The sequence below is a fragment of the Carassius gibelio genome, chromosome B6 (genome assembly GCF_023724105.1).
Source record: "Carassius gibelio isolate Cgi1373 ecotype wild population from Czech Republic chromosome B6, carGib1.2-hapl.c, whole genome shotgun sequence".
NCBI classification, from domain to species: domain Eukaryota; kingdom Metazoa; phylum Chordata; class Actinopteri; order Cypriniformes; family Cyprinidae; genus Carassius; species Carassius gibelio.
The window spans coordinates 21,523,514-21,546,552 of record NC_068401.1 but is presented as its reverse complement, the minus strand read 5'-3'; the positions used below and the strand labels follow the sequence as shown (position 1 = coordinate 21,546,552).

The 23,039-nt window shown below is 41.8% G+C and overlaps 1 protein-coding gene across 1 annotated transcript in view; it reads left to right on the top strand.

Moving 5' to 3' along the window:
- Window positions 1–23,039, top strand: part of tmtops2a (teleost multiple tissue opsin 2a) — a 43,010-nt gene that overhangs the window by 13,945 nt on the left and 6,026 nt on the right. The window contains exons 2-3 of the mRNA XM_052559036.1: window positions 22,354–22,679; window positions 22,806–23,039. Coding sequence (XP_052414996.1) covers window positions 22,354–22,679; window positions 22,806–23,039 — 560 coding nt within the window. The remainder of the gene's footprint in view (window positions 1–22,353; window positions 22,680–22,805) is intronic.

Below are 23,039 nucleotides of genomic sequence, written 5' to 3'. Positions count from 1 at the left end.
AATACAGGCTTCTTATAGGATATATCTCTGATTCTGAGCCATTCTGATGGCTTGAGGATAGAAGCTGTCTCTGAATCTACTAGAGCTGTTTTTGATGCTCTTATATTTTCTACCAAATGGCAGAGGGGTGAATATGTTTTTATTGGGATACCATACTTTTAAAAATTTTGTATCCATATTCCATCATCAGAAAGACCACTAAATCCATAGAAAAGGTGTATTTGTTGTTAATAAGCATACAGGTTAATCTCCCTATGTGACTTCAAAGCATTACCTGGCAGTGGGTGCAGTGAGTCCTGTTGGCTAAGTAACAGACACTCATGAAAAACTGATGCTAATTATCTGGGAAACATTCTCTAACAGCAGTCAAGTTGTCATTGTTTGTGTCAAACAAGTTGTGAATTTGTTGTAACAGGAGATCATTACTTACTTTGTGCTCAAAGTGATGCTCGGAGCTCCAGTGGTTTCCTCTGTGAGTGAACGAGGAAGATGGTGAACAATTCCAGGATGCTTTTTTTTTCATTGGTTGTTGCTTTAAATCTTACCCAGATACATTAGTGCTATTTTCTGATTGGCTTTTGTGTAGCCTATTTCTTTTTTTTGATTGGCTGATAAGTGACCGGCTCGATTAAGAACTCCAGGGGAGACGCGCTTGATTCCTGACGGTTTCCATAGTGAGAGCGGCGCGACCAGATAACTTTTATTAACTATATATTATAAATAGTTTTTCTGCGTGAGAAATACAATGTGTGGCGGGAGTGCGTGACAAAAGAACGAAATGAGTGACTGTCACGCTCAATGCGTGACACTTGAGAGCCCTGCAGACAGGGACATTGAGCAACTGCACCTTGTCGGGCTCACGCATGTCCGCCAGGTTCAGCCACAGGTGTCGCTTCTGGACCACTAACGTGTATATAGCCCGACCCAGGGAGCTTGCAGTGACTTTCGTCGCCCGGAGGGTGAGGTCTGTCAGTTCCTGCATAACCCCTGGGTTGTAACTACCCTCGTGCAATTCCTTGAGCTCCTTGGCCTGGTAGACCTGCAGGAGCTCCATGGCAGAGAGCTGCACGGGTCCGATTTTGTAAATCCGCACCCGCCCGTACCCGCAGTGTTTAAAACCACATCCGACCCGTTTTCCGACAGCAGCACTAATTAAAATTCGCACCCGACCCAACCCGCACCCGAAATCAAATCATTGCCAGGTCATACAGAAGTTATTTATGGAAAACTCTTTTTAAAAGATATTCGTTTTTTATACATTGTATCTTAATTTTGATCAATGTTTTATCTATCAATTGCCCATATTTTAATAAATAAGAAGCAAATATATAGCAGACAATGAAATAACCTTAGTGTTATTGACAGAATTACTAAAAAATATTTTGCTACCTAAAATTTAAATATTTTTTGTATCACGCGTGCATGCATGTCTATTTCCCTCATATTAAATATAAAACGCATGTGGACTGATATTTTCCAATGTCTGGACTCCTTTATTAATGGAGTAGGCTATATAAAAAGACGTTTCAATATACTGGTATTAAATGCATTTTCTGAGAATTTATATTTCACTTTTTTACTGGAAATGTCGAAATACGTGCTCTTTGGTCCATCAGTCACTCATCACATTAGAATAAAATATCTCATAATAAAATGCAAAATTTACTGATTTATGAATGTATATGCATAGTTCTCATCAGTCGGAAATACAGATAAATGCTTTCATTTGTTGTATTTTTGATCCTGAAAGAAAACAGAACAACAAAAGAGCGAATCATACCACCGTCTGAGGTTGTGCTTCAAGTCGAACGCACCCATTTATTAATCCTTCACAGCTGAGCATCGCGAGAGGCGGATCTGCGCCAGAGCGCATGTCAATGAGCTGCACAAAGTCAAAAAAACAACAACCCTGGACAAATGTGTTAGCTATGGAATGAAATATCTGATATTCCGATTGTGAAATACATGCATGTGGAAGTGTATTGTTGTTTAAACACCTTTATAATGATCGCGTTATGCGCAATATAATTTTATGACACAAATTTTAAAATAGGCTTAAATCAAACACATTTTAATTCAGATTCTGTATATATATATATATATATATATATATATATATATATATATATATATATATATATATATATATATATATATATATATATATTAGGGCTGTCAAAAATAGCGCGTTAACGGCGTTAATTAGTTGTGTAATTACGTCAAATTTTCAAGTACGCATTTCACGCATGCGCAGTGTGACAAATTATTCAGGTTAGGAAAGTCTCGTCGATCTCTGAATTCTCAAGATAATAAAAAACAGCGGCGAGTGCCGCGACGAAAACACCGAAGAAGCTTAAGGTTTTACCCCAGTTACTCTCAAATACATTCATGCCAAGCTCGATAAACAGAGAAGACTTTGGTAGTTGATACGCTGGAGCTTCTTCCTGTTATAGCGTCCTGGGTTTCACACTGTGCATGCGCAGAACGCATACATGCAATGCAGCGAAAATTACAGCTGTTTGGGAAACATATGCATTTTACTTGGTTTTACTCTCACTTGAAGCCTTCAGAATGTGAAAATATCGATCCTAAAGTATTGTGGCAGAGCAAATGAACACCTCCCAAAAACAAGAGTGCCCAGACAGAGTGCTGCTTATGTGATGGTGGCGCATGTTTGTGTTTCTGAGTTCATTCTTTCGAGTTTCTCTATGCATAATTTCATAGATATGTGGCTATATTTTACCACTGGTTCACCTAAAACTCTTACACTATCTATAGTTAATTGGCATGGTTTGATATAGTGCTCAGGTAAATTTGATCTAAGTATATGTTAAACTTTTGAAATTCAGAAAAAAAGAACCACATATTGATGAATCAATACATGAATATAATGTAGGCTATCTGTGTCCTGTTATTTATCTTTTGGTATGCATTTCAGAAAAAAATGGTTAGGATTCAGGTGTAATTGCAAATAGTGATTAATCATGATTAATCCACTGAAAATTCTGATTAATTTGATAAAAAATTTTAATCATTTGACAGCCCTAATATATATATATATATATATATATATATATATATATATGAACGGAAAACAAAAACAACGGAAAAAAAAAAAACAGCTGGCTGATCTTAAAGGGGGGGTGAAATGCTCGTTTTCACTCAATATCCTGTTAATCTTGAGTACCTATAGAGTAGTACTGCATCCTTCATAACTCCAAAAAGTCTTTATTTTTATTATATTTATAAGAGAAAGATAGTCTGTACCGATTTTTCCCGGAAAAACACGAGCGCCTAGAGGCGTGACGTGTGGGCGGAGCTAAAGAATCACGAGCGCCAGTAGGCTTTTGAGTTGAGAGCATGTGGAAGCTGTGACACAGATCCAGAGGCTGAAATTTAACAAGAGCAGCATCAGCAAAGGCGGTATTCTATGTGGTATGTACTGAAACTGTATATATTTGCTTAGCGGTTTTGGAAAATGACTAAGTTCCACTTTATGTCATCTTTTTTTTTTTTTTTTTTTAAGCTGTACATGTGGAAAGTGCAGTTTGATGACAACATCGCATGTTGTTTACTTGATGTGCTTACGCGCTGATAGCTAAGTTAACAACACAGAGGTATTTGAAGCAGTTTTACTCACCGCATGTGGTTCCAACACACGATCGTGACCCTTTTTAGTTGGGACTGCATTATCCTTAAGAAATAAACGATGTGCAATCCGAAATGCAGGGAACAAACAAAAACACTTGCATAACTCCGTTGATGCTCTGTAAAAATAAACTCCATCCACTGGTCCCTTAATGTTGTTTCTCTTTTGGTAATCTGTGCAGGGTTGTCTTGCCCTGGCAACCAAAAACACACTTCTTTTGTGACATTTCGCGACACTCTCGCTCTGATCAGGCTGTGCTTAGCCTCTCAGTGCTCTGCTATACGGGAGCGCGCGCTCTTCCGGAAGAAGTGCCTTAGGACCCATATAAGGAAATTCCGCTCCATCTAATGTCACACAGAGCCATACTCGAAAAAAACTTTCCGAAACTTGTGACAAACCGGAAGAGGTTTTTTTGGAACAAAAATACTCCTTCAAACGTACAACTTAATTTTTGAAACTTTGTCCATGTTTAGCATGGGAATCCAACTCTTTAACAGTGTAAAAAACTCAGTATGCATGAAATAGCATTTCACCCCCCCCCCCTTTAACTGATCTTAACGTCTGTTAACTATGACTCATGCAGCCGTTGGCACCGTGGTGATTTTTTTAAAAAGTGGAACGTAGGCCTATTTTTACGTTTGCACGTGACTGTTTTGAACCCGTGTTTAGACCCGTGTTTCCCTGTGTCCGACCCGACCCGCACCCGTATCCGACACAGTTGGATATTTTTCACCCGTTTCAGCCAAATTATCCCTATCCCTATCCCTATTTCAGCCAAATTATCCCAACCAAAAAACCCAAACCCGTGCAGGACTCTACTCCATGGCATGCAGGACAGAGGCAGCTTCTCCACAGGCTGAGTAAGCCTTGTCTGAGAGAGTGGACGAGAACTTACATACCCGGGAGGGGAGGCGTGGACTCCCACGCCAGAAGGTAGCGGTCTTGGGACACAGCTGCATCGCCACAGACCGTTCCACCAGAGGAATCTCCACGTAAGCCTTAGCTGCGCTGCCGCCCGAGTGAGGGAGGAAGAGGCACCAGAACGGTTCCAGGCAGAAAACGGTGCCGTCCATATCCTGGTAACCTCTTCATGCACTTCCGGAAAGAAAGGCACTGGGGCAGGGAGCAGAGAACCAGCACGGGCCACCCTGCGATACCAATCATCCAGCTGCGAAGGTTCAGGACACGGTGGGGGGTTCCACTTGAGCCCAACTCTTGCAGCAGCCCAGGAAAGCTTAGCTGTGAGCTCTGGGTCTGACTCGGACAATGCTGGCACACCCAAGGGGGGCAGCGCAGCTGAGTCATCATCCCTAGAGGACATTAGCTCACCCTCCGATGCAGCGACCGATATCTGATCATCCGGTGGAGCTCCAAAAGAAACAAATGGGACCAACGGGGGAGGCCCAGCACGCTCTCTTGGAGCCTCCGCGGGTAGCGCTAAAGAGAAGTGAGGGGCCCGAGGAGACTGGCTCAGCGGGTTACCTCTCACTGTGATCACCAAAGCTATTAACCAAAGTAGGCTTCTTTAGCTGGGCAGAAGAAGGGCTTGATTGGGGAATAAGCGATGCGATACACAGCAGCTGGTGCAGTTATCGCATGCCAATATGCATTGGCTCGTTTTATTTTACTCGAAGTAGATAGGCTCTCGCAAGCGATCCCCATTCGTCAGAATCACTTCTGACTCATGTTGTAGTGATCTGACGAAGGGGACCACAATTTAAGTATTACTTAACTTCTATTCAAGAAAGTAGAAAAAATAATGTACTCAAGTACTTTAACGAAAGCATTTGTAATGAGTTACTATCCACATCTACATGACGGCTGTTTTAGAGGTGTGTCTAGCAATCCACCGACCACTGCACTAGACCGTGACCATGTGTTGGCTCTGAATGCATCTCTCACAGACTGACAAAGGACTGTTTGTGAAATGGAGCTTTGTCAAGTGTTAATCACTTCAACCGTTTCCTTATACCAGCAGAATCCAATTTAAACACTTATTGGCGTATTAATAATACATCACTCTATAGAGGTCTGCTTTTATTTGTGTACACTGTATGTGTGTTGTGCCGTAACTAGTTGTATCACATGCCAGTGCCCCCCGCCCCCACCCTTTTCTTTTAAGTTGACCGTGAAAAGGTTTTTAAATGTCAAGATGCTGTCCATTGCATGTAATTTAGAAGTGTATACTTAACTTGCATTATCATGTAGTTTTCAGGTAATACATTTGTCCTATGTTGCATTTTTTGAGGCCTGTCCTATGTGATCATAAAAACAGTATTAGGGGCAAATTTCTTTATAGAGCAGCAAAGATGATTGGGATATTAAGTATATAGTCAAACTGTATAAAATAGCTTGACTGTTTAATTCTTGCATCTCTTATATTGTGATAGCATGCTCAATTGTATGTGAGTGATACCAGGTTGGAGAGCTGCATACAGTGTATCCATGTTAATCTCAAATTGACCTTATTTCTTGTCTTCACTCAAGCATGTTGGGTCTAAATCCTTATGAGCAGAGTATCCTCTTAAGCGCAGATAAACATGATTAAACAGCTTTGAAGATAAGAACATGCTGTCCTGTTACAAGAGAGAGGCCTGTGGAGTAATTTGGGAACATTAGGGAATTGATTGCATAACTCACCTTTTCCCACAAAAAGCCAGGGCTAAGGAAATTCAGATCTGAGGCCAAGAAGAAACTCAGGATCTGTCTTTGTGACAAAATCACTTTCAGATAATATGTAAATCCAACTTTTAATTAGAAATTATCATCAGATGATTGATGCTGAGAGAATATTTCCATTCCAGGATTACAATAATGACAAGTAAAGTCTTTCATCTTCATCAGATTATATTATTTATTATCCTGACACTCAGTTGGCTTCCATTTATGATAAATCTCTTCAAATAGTAACTGTAATGTGGCAAAGTATCAGTTTTGATTTGCAATACATTATTATTACTTCATCCTTCTCTCATTAAGAATGAGAAATGAATCAAACCCTGTCCAGTCCAAAATATTTCTCAGCACAGCAAGTTATTTTCTGTGATTCACTCTTTCTGAGTCAATACTATTGCTTAACAGCAAAAAGAAATGTAAAAACACTATATTCTACAAACCAGTGTATTTTTGATGATTTTGTGATAACAAGCTAAAATAATATAACAGATATCAATTTGCAGCATAACATACATATTTTTACTTAACATTTTCATTTTTACTTAATAGGTAGTGTATTCAAAATATAGCAATCTGTATATCAAACACTTCTCTGACAAGGTCCCTGCTGACAGAAACCAAATAAATTTCATTCCATAATTTCTAATGTTCCTCAAAAGACTAATAGCATACTGTATAGCTCACTTCTGTTGCACAGGTAACTAGTATTGAGTATTGGAGCCTGACAGATCAAATATAAACGCCATTCAATTTTGTGAGATTTATGTGATTGATTTTACATTAATGGATCATTAGAACACACATTTCATGTGCTGCTTTAGTCAAATAGGTTAAATTTTTTGCTAAACAGGATTCCCATACTGTGTTCACTGCTCCCTACACACTTAACAGAGAGGATATTTTTGCTGGAGTTCTCTTCACTTGACAGAATTCAGAAACATAGCACAAGAAATCTTTTCAAGCAAAACATTTCACACTATATATACAGTATATATTTAAAGTACATCTATTATACATTAATAATTTGTCCATTTGTACACAGTTTGACTTAATAATCTAAATACTTTTGGGGACCACTGTAATTGTATATAAAACATTATCCTCCTGGTTCCACAGACAAGGCTTAAGCCTAGTCCCTGACTAAACTGTAAGTATGAGTTGTTTTTAACTGAAAGAAACTTGCACTGATCTTGAAACAATTGAAATGTTTGTTTGTTTGTTTTCTAAGGCATGTTTATAAAAATAACTTTAAAATCCTAATTGACGTATGGCCTAGTCGTGGCTTAAACTAAGCCCTGTCTGTGATTTTCTTTTTACTCTTTATCTTCTCTGTTAAAATCAATGTAGTATATGTTGTGTGTAGTTTAATCCATGAGTGAAATGGGTGATTTGTCAGACTTCCAAAAAGGGTATACTGTATCATGGGAGCCCAATGGCCTTAAAACTTCAATTGTTAAAACTTCACTCACTCACAGACAATTATGCTAAAATGAACAAATATCCATCCATAGTCCACAATCTTTTTAATCAGTGAAAGAACATTATGACTGACTGCCGATTACTTTCTCGATTGGGTCTTCTCCACATTCAATCCCTTCTTGGGGTTCACCTTAAAAAGGCATCCGTTGAATGGAAAAAAATCCTCAGTAATAAAACATGGACTATAACCTATGCTGTCAATATATTTAAAATAAAAGCAGAACAATAAGAACTTGCCATGGGCATGCTTGTGGTGGACGTTTCCTATAAAGTATGTGAGAGGTTGTTGTGTGTGAGGCAGATTGAGAAGGTTGTGACAATGTAAGAGAGTGTGTTATGTGAGGATGGGAGTGTGAGGATGCATGTAGGGCTGCACGATTAATTGCATGCGGTTGTCAAATGAGTTTGCAGATGAATCGCATTCGATTATGAACAGGAGAATATTGCGTAGCTTGTCAGTTAACTATGGCTCTGTGTAGTAAATGCTAAAACTAATATCTGATGATAAAAACTATGACAAAATATATGCCGCATTTTTGTTAACAAGATGAGATGGGAATATAATGTTATTTGAGGACTAATGGACATTCAAAATACATCCCATAGGCTACTGTCTTGTCCTTAAAAATGTGTGTCCCTGTCATTGGATTGCAATCAGATAAGGGCCGTTCGCAGTATGGCAGCCGCAGGAGATGGATAGACTAACAAAACGTGAACTATCGATCTGAAACAATGGCCTTAGCACCCGAAAGGGTAGGGTGAGGTGACCATATGTCTAGTTTGCCCCGGGAGTCACAGTTCATTGTCGATAAACTTACCGTTAGTGAAGGCGGGATAGGCGGGATAGACGGAATCGCTAGTGGTGCTCTCTCTCGCGCATGCTCCACTTCAGTTCTCATATACAGCATATAACCAACAAATATTACATAAATATTTTAAGTAAACTTAATTTACAGTATCTGAAAAAAAGTTTAATTTGTATCTCTTTCATTTTTGTCTTATTATCTTGTTCTGTCTCTTTTTCAAAAAATTATAAATTATTAAATATACATGAACAACTATAATCCTCTATAAGTTGCTCCTTTTTCACTACTATTGAAGGGATAGTTTATCCAAAAATGAAATTTGTCATCATTTATTCAAGTTTTTCCAAATTCAATCCTTGATTCAAATTTATAGTACATAGAAAATAACTACAGAAAATAAATGTTGGTAACTGGAGTTTGACTAAAAGTAATGACTAAAGGTTGACAAAAGTACAATGACTTTTTGTCGACTAAAACTATATAAGACTCCTATGACTAAAATGTGACTAAGACTAAACATTTTCATCTCATGATAAAGACTAAGACAAAATCAAAGACTAAGACTAAAAAAAATCAAAAATCCCTGTCAAAATTAACACGTTAAGCGTTTAGCATGTGAGAATGTGTGTGTGTGTGTGTGTGTGTGTGAGGATGCTTGTGTGAGTGTGAGGATGCATGTGTGAGAATGTGTATGTGAGAGTGTGTGAGTGTAAGGATGCATTTGTAAGGGTATGTGAAAGTGAGCTTGTTTATGTGGTTAATGAGGACACAAATTTGTATAATGACATGGGTTTGACACAGGTATTACAATGAGGAGGTGGTTTATGAGGACATTGTTAGTGTCACCGTAATTCAAAACGCTTATAAATCATACAGAATTAGTTATTTTGAAAATCCAAAAATGCACAAAGTTTCCTGTGAGGGTTAGGTTTAGGTGTAGGGTCGGGGTATAGGGCAATAGAAAATACAGTTTGTACAGAATAAAACCCATTATGCCTATGGAGAGTCCCCATAAACCACATATACCAACATGTGTGAGTGTGAGGATGCATGTGTGACTGTGTGTGAGAGAATGCATGTGAGAGAACGTGTATGTGACAGTGTGTGAGTGTGAAGATGATTTGTGAGTCTGTCTATGTGAGAGTTGCGTGAGTGTGAGAATGCGCATGTGACTGTGTGTATGTAAGTGTCTGTGTGTGTGAGAGTGTGAGAATGTGTGAGGATGCATGTGTGACTGTGTGTGAGAGTGTATGTGAGATTGAGTGTATGTAAGTGTAACAATAAAACTTCATATTCATCGGGAAGAAGGAGGCGGGAACTGGCGGACAATGAAATGAAAGCTTTAATAATAAAATAAACACAAAACAGCGCGGCAGCCCCTCACGGTCAGTGTGTGTTGAAAATGTGTTTAAGTGACTGTGTGTGGACACACATTTGAGTGTGATACGTGTGAGTTAGTGTATGAGTGTGTGTTTTAACCTTTGCACAAACTCAAGTGTTTCGTGGGAAGTCGTGGCCTAATGGTTAGAGGGTTGGACTCCCAATCGAAGGGTTGTGAGTTCTAGTCTCAGGCTGGACGGAATTGTGGGTGGGGGTAGTGCATGAACAGCTCTCTCTCCACCTTCAATACCACTACTTAGGTGCCCTTGAGCAAGGCATCGAACCCCCAACTGCTCCCCGGGCGCCGCAGCATAAATGGCTGCCCACTGCTCCGGGTGTGTGCTCACAATGTGTGTGTGTGTGTTCACTGCTCTGTGTGTGTGCATTTCGGATGGGTTAAATGCAGAGCACAAATTCTGAGTATGGGTCACCATACTTGGCTGAATGTCACTTCACTTTTTTTTTTTTCTCCTTGGTTTCCTGATTATGAAATGTTCAAGCATGAAGCAAACATCAACTTCAGAGCATCGCAGAAGATGGTGATGTGTCTGTTAACTATGAGTTGGTCAACAGAAAACAAAGTTCTCTGAGATCAAAGGGGGAACTTCCTGTTGTCATGCATAAGAAAAAGAAGAGATCAGTAACACTTTGATGAACTTACTGCAAATATTAAATAGTTTTCCTTTAAATATATTCAAACATACCACACACAATTATGCTTCTGACAGTTAGTAACTTGAAATGAAAAGGTCCCTGCAGAGACTCGCACTGTGATGCAGAAGATAACTGCCGATGATGACGGTAAACATGACTTTTAAATGCATTGTAATTTCTGAACCGTAACTTGCAAACTGCTATGCAACAAGCTAATAGGTAATGTGGCTCATTTCTGTGTAGCCCTTAATGTTGTGAGTTGTGAGTTTTCAAAGAAACACCACAACTATTACAAGTTGTAATCTGTCTTCAGAAATGATTTAATGGCATTTTGTTTTCATCTTTGCTCTATGTAATAGCTTACCTAAAGCATTGACTCTCAATTCCAGTCCTTGCGCCCCCCACCCTGCTCTGCACATTTAGTATGTTTCTCTTATGGCTTCAGACATTTGTTCTATTCAAATCACAGGATATTCCACCAGTTCCAGTTCAAATCAAACGTAAATGTTCCATTCAAAGTGCTTTGAAGTGTGCGAGACAGAGTATATGAGCGGAGCGACGTGATTTTGTCTGGAGCTATGAGTGGATTTTTTGAAAGTCAGAGCTTTGAGGTTTTCACTTGGTCCAAGAACGCCCCCATACCGCTCCGTCATGAGCACAAATTATGCCAACTCATGCATTAAACATGTTTAGGAACAAGTGCGTGAGGTTACAGCATGTTGTAAGTTGTAGCCTACAGTTTGTTAATATCTGCTTGCAACTAATTTGCTGCTACATTGCTGCACATGGAAAGAGCACACAAGCTTGCACATAATGTAGCCCACAGATCGCGTGCATAAATTCAGGAATGAAGAAAAACTGAAAAGTTACAGCATATTCTCTGTTTCTGAAGTTACGTTTTTGAAAGCAGTCAATAAATCATTTAACTAATTGTAGTGTTCCAATAAACCATCATTGGTAATGTTATTGTTTTAGTGATTATGCAAACAAAAAGTCATTTTATTTGTTGATTTTTAAATATAAAACTTGGTTAAGTAATTTATATGTATGTACTTTTTAAACATCTCCAGCACATTATAACAATACCATGATAATACTGATAACCGTGATCATTTTGGTCACTATAATCGTGATAAGAAATGTTCATATTGTTACATCCCTAGTGAATTTCCTCATGCAGGCTTAATAATCAGTGCTTGAAGAGGAAAAAGTGTCGACCAACATACCGTTACTAACGTTTCAAATCGCACGTCACTTTAAGTTTCTGAATCCAGAATTTTCATCCAACCTCACCTCGGAAAATTGCATTTTTTGAGGTTTTAGACGACGCCTACGATTATGTATATAAAAACTGATTAAAACACTGCACTATGCGTCGAAGTTCGGTAAAGATGAAACATGTCAACAGATTAGAATTTAACGTTATCTGAGCTAACGGTTAAACTCATTCTTAAAGTTCTTTGACCACAATATAACGTTAGCAGTTAACTTAGCCTAACTTACATGGTATCAAAACCTACAACTACAAAATTATGTGGTAAGATTCTGATAAATTCTAGAAAAACAAATAAAAATAACATCAAATGAAGCCTAAATTTGAAACTTTTTGAAGATTTTAAATGACTGACGGAACTGGTCAGTGCCGAATTTTGAAACACTGGTTTAACAATTAAAAAAGGTAAACATTCTAATTGCTAGAACTCAAAGAACGTCTCGGTTACATACGTAACCCTCGTTCCCTGATGGAGGGAACGGAGACGTTATGTCGTTATGTCGTTATGTCGTCATCTCTGAATTTAAGAGAAAACGCCAATGAAAATTGGCTAGTGGATTAACATACCTGAGCCACTCCCGTGCCGACGGGTATAAATAGGGCGACAGGTGCATCCACTCATTAGGTTTTACGCTGAGGAGCCGAGAACGTGTCCCGGCAACAGCGAATGGTTCAAGGTTGTGGCATGGGTACATAGCGTCTCCGTTCCCTCCATCAGGGAACGAGGGTTACGTATGTCTTCTGGCAGCCGTTCCATCCCTACTCCAAGGTAGGACCTGCCTCAGAGACCCCTTCCATATGTAGTACTGCCCCTGGGTCAGTCCATATCGGTATATCCACATGTCACCTCCCTACGGGACCGGGACTCCGGGCATGCTAACGCCAGTACTGGGCCTGGCGACAGACTGCTCCACCAAGTCTGACTGCCGAGGGTGCTGGAGGATGCTCGACCAGGGTACGCCAACCGGGGAACTCTACTGGGAGAAGAAAGGTGCTCACATCCCCGTGTTAGGGGGAATGGCACAGCAAGCATGACACCCAGCCAGCCCTTCCCGCCAATTACCTGTTACCCAACACACGGGAAGAAACTGGCTCTACACGGAGGTTGTAAAACCTCGCAAAGGTGTTAGGTGTCGCCCAGCCCGCAGCTCGACAGATGTCTGCCAGAGAGGCGCCGTGCGCCAGCGCATAGGAGGAGGCCACACTCCGTGTGGAGTGGGCCCTCACCCCCAGGGGGCATGGCTCGCCTTGGGAATGGTAAGCCAAGGCGATGGCGTCCACTATCCAGGGGGCCAACCTCTGCTTAGAGACAGCCTTCCCCTTCTGCTGACCTCCAAAGCAGACCAGGAGCTGCTCAGAGCTTCTAAAGCTCTGGGTGCGGTCCACGTATATGCGAAGCACTCTTACGGGACACAGCAACGACAAGGCAGGATCTGCCTCCTCCAGGGGCAGCGCTTGCAGGTTCATCACCTGGTCTCGGAAGGGAGTGGTGGGAACCCTGGGCACGTATCCAGGCTGGGGTCTCAGGACAATGTGAGAGTAGGCCGGCCCGAACACAAGGCACTCTTCACTTACCGAAAATGCTTGGAGGTCCCCGACCCTCTTGATGGAAGTGAGCGCGATCAAGAGCGCTGTCTTGAGAGACAGGAACTTAAGCTCGACTGAATCCAGTGGCTCAAAGGGACCCCTCTGAAGTCCCGCCAGGACAATAGAGAGGTCCCAGGAGGGAATTAGGGGTGTCCTAGGAGGATGTAACCTTCTGGCACCCCTCAGGAACCTAACGATCAGGTCATGCCTCCCCAGGGACCGGCCGTCCACTGCATCGTGATGGGCTGCGATGGCAGCCACATACACCTTTAGGGTGGAGGGTGACAGCCCACGCTCCAACCTTTCTTGCAGGAAAGAAAGCACGACTCTGACTGGGCATCTCCGGGGGTCTTCTCGGTGAGAAGAACACCAATTTGTGAACAGACTCCACTTCAGAGCATAGGCCTGCCTCGTAGAAGGGGCTCTAGCCTGAGTGATAGTGTCTACCACCGCTGGGGGCAGATCACTTAGGTCTGCCGTGTCCCGTCTAGAAGCCACACGTGGAGGTTCCAGAAATCTGGACGCGGGTGCCAATGGTGCCAAGCCCCTGAGAGGGGAGGTCTCTCCTCAGGGGGATGCGCCAGGGAGGAGCATGAGTTCCGAAAACCAGGTCCGGGTGGGCCAGTAAGGCGCAACCAACAGGACCTGTTCCTCGTCCTCCCTGACCTTGTACAGTGTCTGTGCGAGCAGGCTCACTGGGGGAAACGCATACTTGCGTAAAGCCCGAGGCCAGCTGTGTGCCAGTGCATCTGTGCTCAGGGGGGCCTGGGACAGGGAATAGTACAGCTGGCAGTGGGAGGACTCATGGGAAGCAAACAGGTCTACCTGAGCTTCCCCGAATTGACTCCAGATCAGCTGGACCGTCTGGGGATGGAGTCGCCATTCTCCGGGGCAAGTGAGCTGTCGTGAGAGTACATCGGCTGCACGATTGAGCTCCACCATCTCAGGATGTCATATGCCCCAGGAGCCTCTGAAAGTGTTTCAGTGGTACCACTGTCCTGCCTCTGAAGGAACTCAGGCAGTTCAGCACTGACTGGGCACGCTCGCTGGTGAGCCGTGCCGTCATACTCACCGAGTCTAACTCCATACCGAGATAAGAGATTCTCTGCACAGGGGAGAGCTTGCTCTTCTCTCGGTTTACCTGAAGCCCCAACTGACTGAGGTGCCGGAGCACCAAGTCCCTGTGATCGCACAACTGCTCTCGGGACCGGGCCATAATGAGCCAGTGGTCGAGATAGTTGAGGATCCAGACGCCCACTTCCCAGAGTGGGGCAAGGTCGCCCTCCGTGAGCTTCGTGAAGACACGGGGGAACAGGGAGAGCCCGAAGGGGAGGACCTTGTACTGCCATGCCTGACCCTCGAATGCAAACCGCAGAGTGGTCTGTGGCGAGGGAGGATCGAGACATGAAAGTACGCGTCTTCCAGGGTGATCGCTGCAAACCAGTCCTGGGGCTGAACGCATTTGAGAATGCGTTTCTGCGTCAGCATCTTGAACGGGAGCTTAAGCAGGGCCCGATTCAAGACTCGCAGATCCAGGATAGGCCGAAGGCCACCGCTTTTCTTGGGTACGATGAAGTAAGGGCAGTAAAACCCCTTCCTCATCTCGGCTGGAGGGACCGGCTCGATTGCATCCTTCGCCAGCAGGACAGCAATCTCCTCGCGCAAGACAGAGGCATCCCGGACTGCCACCGAAGTCTCGAGCACGCCATTGAACTTGGGGGGTCGCCGGGCGAACTGAATCGCGTAGCCGAGTCGGACCGTCCGGATGAGCCAGCATGATGGGTTGGGCAGCGCAAGCCACGCTCCCAGACTCCCTACAAGTGGCACCAAAGGGACAGTCGACATACCCGCAGTGGTGCAGCGATGGGGAGTCGTGTCAGAAGGCCCAGAAGGCATTGCTTCCTGGGTCATCACAGCCACACCCCCGTGTTCCCGGAGAAACTGGCCAGAGACGCGTGGAGAGGCATTGCGTCTCCGAACCGCGACCTCTCGACCGCTGGCGAAACGGGGCGTCGTGGGTGAGAATGAGGAGGCAGTGTGTCGCTCATCGTCAACACACGAGCCTTGCAACTCGGAGGAAAGGGAAATTGCTCTTTCATTGAAAAAGTGGGAGCCACTGGCCATTTGACCAGCAGCGGAACAGAAAAAACATAACTGAAGATTTTCCACCCGGCCCTCCTCCGGGGGAAGGAGTGGCAGATTCCCACATCTCCGAGTTGCCCGTGTCAGGGCCGCTTAGTCGACTTCTTTGAGGACTTCGCAGCCAGGAGTGACACGGTGGGCGCCGCTCTCCTGCACGGGGCTCGACGATCCGGCCTCGAAGAACTCTCAGCACAGGGCGGAGCTGGTGTGGAGGACGCAGGGGGGTGCCCACGGCGACGAGCAGGCTGAGGCACTGCCTGCGACAGAATGGTGGCAACCGGAGGATCACGTCGTGGCGAGATGTGCTGTATGGCCTCAGTCTGCTGTTGTTCTGTCAGGAACTACTGGGCACAGCCCCTGACAGCGTCGCCACACAGGACAGCCTGGGACATGGGAGCATCGAGCATCGAGAGTGGCGGCGTTTTGCGGACACGAGTGCACCGCAATCGCACTCTCCTGCTGGGGAATGTCAACTCACCCCTAGCTGCCCCGCCATCGAGGGTAGTGAGGACGGAGGAACGAAATGAGCTGCTTCTGGCCGTAAAAGGGGCCATCCACGACTACATCACTTCCCCATGCACATCCGGGAAGAAAGGAACCAGAATAAAATGCGGTTGTGAGTCGCTCTCCACACCGAGAACCAATCAAACAGCCATGAGCACTCAGGGCTGGGCGGTGCATTCACCTCCATCCTGATGCTCACAGCTGCCCAGGCAAGCACGGCTGTCAACTCTGGGTCCAATTCGGCAGTGGCGACAACACCCGAGGGGGGCAGCCCCAACGAATCTTCATCCACAGAGGTCAACAGCCCATCCCCGATGCTGCAATCGACATCTGATCTCCGTCGGCAAACTGAATGGCCCGTTGGGACTGCCATAAGACAGCCCAGCAAAATCACCCAGCAGCCGCACAGGACAAACACTGCGGAAGGGGTAAGAGGTCCGTGGGGCGTGGCCCGGCGGAGAAGCTCTCACTGTCACCTTCAAATCTCCCAGAGCACTAGCCGGCGGTCCTCTGCTCGAGACAGAGATACCAGAACGGGTAGTGACAGAGGGGTCTGCTCCCTTCCCTTTAAGAAAGGGGAGACGCGATCACAGCATTGCCATGGTCACACACGCTGTGCGTGCATGAACCATCCACGAACGCGCCTTCAGCGTGCTGAATGCCCAGACACGGAAGAGAGCGAACGTGGCTGTTGTCAGAGAACAGGAAACGACCGCATCCAGAAGGACGAGGACGAAACGGCGTCTTGAAAAAGACGCGAATCGTCCGCGATTTGCTCTTTTAGGAAATCTGCTCTCCTAGTTGAAGCGCCCAGGGGAATCGACGGAAAGGGACACCGCTGTTTGCGCTGTACCGTCAACCAGAACAGCTTCCCGACACAGCAGATGAATGGCTTTGTGGAGTATAACAGCTTTCATACAACCACTCGGCTCTGAAGCAAAAATCTAATGAGTGGATGCACCTGTCGCCCTATTTATACTTGTCGGCACGGGAGTGGCTCAGGTATGTTAATCCACTAGCCAATTTTTATTGGCGTTTTCTCTTAAATTCAGAGATGATTGGCCTCCCAAGAGAGACTCCATTTGTCGGTCGACATAACTCGTAGTGACCGACAGATAGGGAACTGACATACAGTACTATACAGTAATGACCAAAAATAGAAAACATGAATTTTACCTGCTTATTTTCGCCTCACATTGAAGATTGACCATGAAATTGAAGGTCTAGTGATTCCTTCTGAACACGCAGCAGCCCCACTGCGTGCTTAGAGGAAAATGTATCCTTGCGCTAGGGCGGGAATTCCTTCAGTTCGAATATATTTAAAAATCTTAAATCTTAATTTTTGTAATTTAAATATCAGCATATTATGAAATTATACTGTGAGAATAAATGCGTAATATTCCACAAAACTGAGCATAACTATTTTGACAAGCGGAAGAAGACGTGGTCAGTTGACAGTAGCATGGAAATACGATTCTTTTGCTTGAATTGATTTTTTGGGTAGGATGTTTCAAAAAAACGGTTCAAAAACTGATTCACCTGCTCCTTTAAACAAACACGTAATGTAAGCTACATATACAAAATGTTATATCAATAATAATATTAATAATAATAATAATAATGAACAGGTGAACTTTGTACAGTTGTTATTTATATTTTTAATCTATTAAAAAAATATGACAAATCATATTATTAATGCCACACGCACACACACACACACACACACACACACATGCCTGCTGGACCGCAGACAGAAGGCAAAAGGTCCAACAAGTGCTAAGCATCTCTCGGGGAACTCCTTCAAGACTGTTGGAAGACCGTTTCAGGTGACTACCTCTTGAAGCTCATCAAGAGAATGCCAAGAGTGTGCAAAGCAGTAATCAAAGCAAAAGGTGGCTACTTTGAATATGACATATTTTCAGTTGTTTCACACTTTTTTGTTATGTATATAATTCCATATATAATTCCACATGTGTTAATTCATAGTTTTGATGCCTTCAGTGTGAATCTACAATTTTCATAGTCATGAAAATACAGAAAACTTTTTGAATGAGAAGGTGTGTCCAAACTTTTGGTCTGTACTGCTGTCTGTACATTGTTGTGCACATTGACATGTTTGGCGTTGTGCACATTGACATGTTTTTCATGCTCTCATAACCAACAAAATGTAGACACTTCATTGTGTCGTATAGATGTTTCAATCATAAATGCAAGTTTTGGTGAAAGTGCAGACCTTGTGCTGAACTAAAGTAACTACCAGAGCACATTCTTAGATAAAAGAGGTGTGTTTAAACTAATCAGGGAATACTTGTTTTTTATGCTTATAAGAGTAAAATGCTAATAACCTAGTGGTGTATCAGTGTAACCTGCAGAAATAGATAATATATCTCTGTACTCTTAGCCAAACAATCATGCCACTGGTTTTCAAGAACGGTGCGAAAAACAAGAAAGAAACAAAAGCTGTGGTATCAGCACCTCTTTGGCAAAAATGCCTTGTTAATAGGAGAGATTAGATGAACATTCTGACAGGTTCAGTTGACAGGAAAGCAACAGTCACTTAAATAGCCACACACGTCTGTGCAGAAGAGCATCTTTGAATGTAATATTTCAAATTTTAAGTGGATGCCTATAGCAGCTGAAGACCCATCTGAGCACCCCAAGTGCTTTGTATGTCTCTCATGTTTCTCCAAATTCAATTAATCTGAGAAGTGTTCATGAAAAAATAAATCTGGTTGAGGGGGATCTACACCAGTCATCATTTGAAGTGGATCAAAACCTTTAATCTAAGTTGTCCTAAAGCCAAAACAATACCCTTTCATGTCTTAACTTTGAGCAACTTTTTTGGTCCACTTCAAATGTTGACTACTGTACTCCAAACTCATGCATGACTTGGAGCGATGAGAAAACGTTTCATCTTCATCTCAGTTCTGTAAAATTAGGATCGCTGTGGAATTACTTTATGAGATTTTAGATAGACATTGTTCTTTAAGGCAAAACCAAAACTAAATGGGTAGAAAATGCATTTGTTTGCAGTTGTTTGTGGATTTGTAGCTGGAGATCTTTTTATATTTCCCATTGTTTCAGAAATATGCATGTGGTTTTAGCAGTTATCTAAATCAGACAAAAATCAACATTTTTAGTCTGAAAATAAAAAAAAAAAACCTATAGAGCTTTTAGAGCCTCTTTTTTAGTTGACTTAATCTTATTCCTTTTGAAAGAGATATTATTAAAAAATTAATGAACAGGTAGACAAAATAAGCCTTTATTTACTATTTTTATTTACTATATTACTATATTTTATTTACACCTTTTTTAAGGGGACACATTGGTGGTCAAGGTTAGGTCCACTGTACAATGTTATCCAATCCCACTTATTTTGCAAAGCTTCAACAGTTTCTTAGTTTATTACCCCTACAAGCTGAAGTAGCTGTTCCACACACGTCATTGTGTATCTGTTGAATCTGAGGCTATTATCCCATTGTAGCTGTCTTTGTTTGTGCTGAAAGTATGTTGAAAATCCCAAAGAGCTTAAGAAAGGCCAATAATAGTAATGAGAATATAAATATTAAGAAAATAAACACGTATTATAAATTTTCTCATGTACTTCTCTGGGAGCCTTTACCCTGGTGTTTACAAACATTTGTAACATTAAGTTCCTTCCTAATCTAATTGGCTGAGCAGTACTCCAAAAGTGTTGATATTAAGTTCAGTATGACTAGGCCTATTCACTGTTTGTATCATTCTGCTTTTCAAAGGTTAGATGTTCCACAAAAATGTAAGTTGTCAATCTGTATATTAGTGGTGGGGATTTATCAATTACTAAATTACAAAAGTCTTTATCAGAAAGTCATTGAATCATTCACTAACCCCTCAAAAAACAATACTTCATTCATGAATTAAAAACAACTGTGCTGTATGGGCACATGCAATTGTTGATTCTGCTTTGACTTGGTTTGGAACTATTTTTATTGACAGAGTAAAAAAAGATACCTTGTTCACTGAAAAGAAATAGCACACAAAAAAATTACATAGAAATTCATTGCCTGGAATAGTACATCCACACAACAAGTATCAAGTATACTGTATACTGTACGTATTTAAAAGGTATGTTGTAAGTAAATTAAGAATGTGTATTACTTTTCCATGTTAGCTGCACCAAGGTATCCCTGTTAATTTTTCTGCAAAATCGCAATATGTGCATTATGACAGCCAAGCAAAAAGTAAGCTGCAGTGTCTGACTCTACTAAACAACAAACTCAAGATATGAAAAATCCCCTGTAATCCCCTGCTGTGTGTTTCTGCAGTGCAAATATGTTCGGCTCTACTCTTGTGTGCCGTTTCTTGCATAAACACTGACAAATGCGACAGCCTAAGATTCCATCAACAGACTCAAAGATTAGCAGATTTACAAAGATCTTTATTAGCACAGCTTTTGCATGCATTAAGGGAGAAAAAAAGGAACAGTCTATGTGCCCTTCATATTCTGGTGAATATCTGTTGACTTAATGTCCATAATGAATTGGCATATCTCAATGTTGGAGAAGAATCTGTTTTGGCATGATATGAATTAACTTATTTGCACATAAATGTTTAAAATGTGTTTTCTTGAAATATCTGTACCTGTCATTTACATATACCGGTGTATGTATGTATGTAAATATATATAAAATTGTAGATTCACACTGAAGGCATCAAAACTATGAATTAACACATGTGGAATTATATACATAATAAAAAAGTGTGAAACAACTGAAAATATGTCATATTCTAGGTTCTTCAAAGACCGCCTTCTGTCTGCGGTCCAGCTCACCCCTAAACCATCTCGATTGGGTTCAGGTCCGGTGACTGTGGAGGCCAGGTCTTCTGGCGCAGCACCCCATCACTCTCCTTCTTGGTCAAATAGCCTTTGATGCCTTCAGTGTGACTCTACAATTTTCATAGTCATGAAAATAAAGAAAACCCTTTGAATGAGAAGGTGTGTCCAAACTTTTGGTCTGTACTGTATATATATATATATATTTTTTTTATTATTTTTATTTTTTTTTATGAACACCATAACATTGCTTTGACACTAAGAGCTTTCATTGGGAACCAATGTGAATAGTAAGGCAGATTGTATTTTTTTTCCCTGTAATTATTCCCTCAAATTAACAATTTTTTGTTTTTGTCAGGCAATGAATGTAAGGAAATAAATTTTGAAAAACAGACATGTAAACTAAATCACTTGTATTATCAGATTGGTGCTGGTTTACTAACATTCATTATCCTTTCAAGGGGATTCGGTGAATTGCTCAAGGCCTAAGTCGTGGTATTGGCAGCCCGAGACTCGAACCCACAACCTTAGGGTTAGGAGTCAAACTCTCTAACCACTAGGCCACAACTTCCCCCTTATTTATTTATTTATTGACATCACAGTTTTATCTGACTTTCTAGTTTTTTTAACATTAAATAATAAAGACAAGCATTAAGGGAAAAGGGCATAAATATTTATAAAAATATATTACTTAAAACCTTTGTCTTTCCTTTCTTGTATTGTACAACTTTGAAATCTAGTCTTTTGTCATATCTTTCTGCTTCTCATTATTACTGTAATTTGTAGGTGATATATTTTTATTTGCTTTTTTACTTTTTTTTCTCTAAAACTTTAAAAATGGTTTTGGAATGACATTTATTGTGAACACTGAATTAAAATGAATAGCAGCCTTTATATTGTAGTACCTCAATAGGGTGTCATTCTATTTGGGGGTCTTTAGAATTGAAATGTTTGAAAATATCTGAATGAATATATGTTATTATAATAATAATTGCTATTGTTTGCATATAATCATATTTCAGAAAGATAAGTGCTAAATAATAATTTCTTTGCTCAAATAACCTCCCATTTAACTCCCATTTAGTGCAAAATCTGTTGACATCTATGTCAAAAATACCAAAGAGCTAAATTAAGACCATTAATAGTAATACAAAAGCAAACATTAAAAGATCAAACATGGTCTTATACATTTTCTAGTGTATTTCTTTGTGCAGCTTTACCTTGAGTTTATAACAATAGCTTAAGGAAATCTCCCTAGTTCATTTGCATTTTTCCTGTTCATACTGTAACGCGTGACAAAATGTTGTTGATACAAGTGGCTCTGTGGTTTAATGGTGAGCATTTAGTACTGTACATACACTAATTTCTTCTTTCTTTCTTTTGTAAACAGGGATTGTATCATTGATCTCTCTTGCAATCCTTTCGTATGATCGTTACAGCACTTTAACGGTTTACAACAAGAGGGCCCCAGACTACAGCAAACCCTTGTTAGCTGTCGGGGGCTCCTGGCTGTACTCATTGTTCTGGACAGTTCCCCCCTTGCTGGGCTGGAGTAGCTATGGACTGGAAGGGGCAGGAACCAGCTGTTCGGTTACATGGACAGCCAACACCCCGCAGTCGCATGCCTATATCATCTGTCTGTTCATTTTCTGTTTGGGAATCCCCGTGCTGGTCATGGTGTACTGTTACAGCCGGCTTCTCTGTGCTGTCAAACAGGTATATTCAGGACATTTTAGGACATCTTTATAAATATCAGTAAATTATATTCCTGAACCTGATGAATGAGTGGAATCATCTGCTGGTGAGAATAAAAAATACTAATTAATGCACGTTTTTCCTCAGGTAGGGCATATTAGAAAGACAGCAGCACGGCGGAGAGAGTACCATATATTATTTATGGTCATCACTACAGTGGTCTGCTACCTTTTGTGTTGGATGCCTTATGGGGTTGTTGCAATGATGGCCACGTTTGGACGTCCAGGAATCATCACTCCCATTGCGAGCGTGGTGCCATCCCTCCTTGCTAAAAGCAGCACAGTCATCAACCCTGTGATTTACATCCTCATGAACAAACAG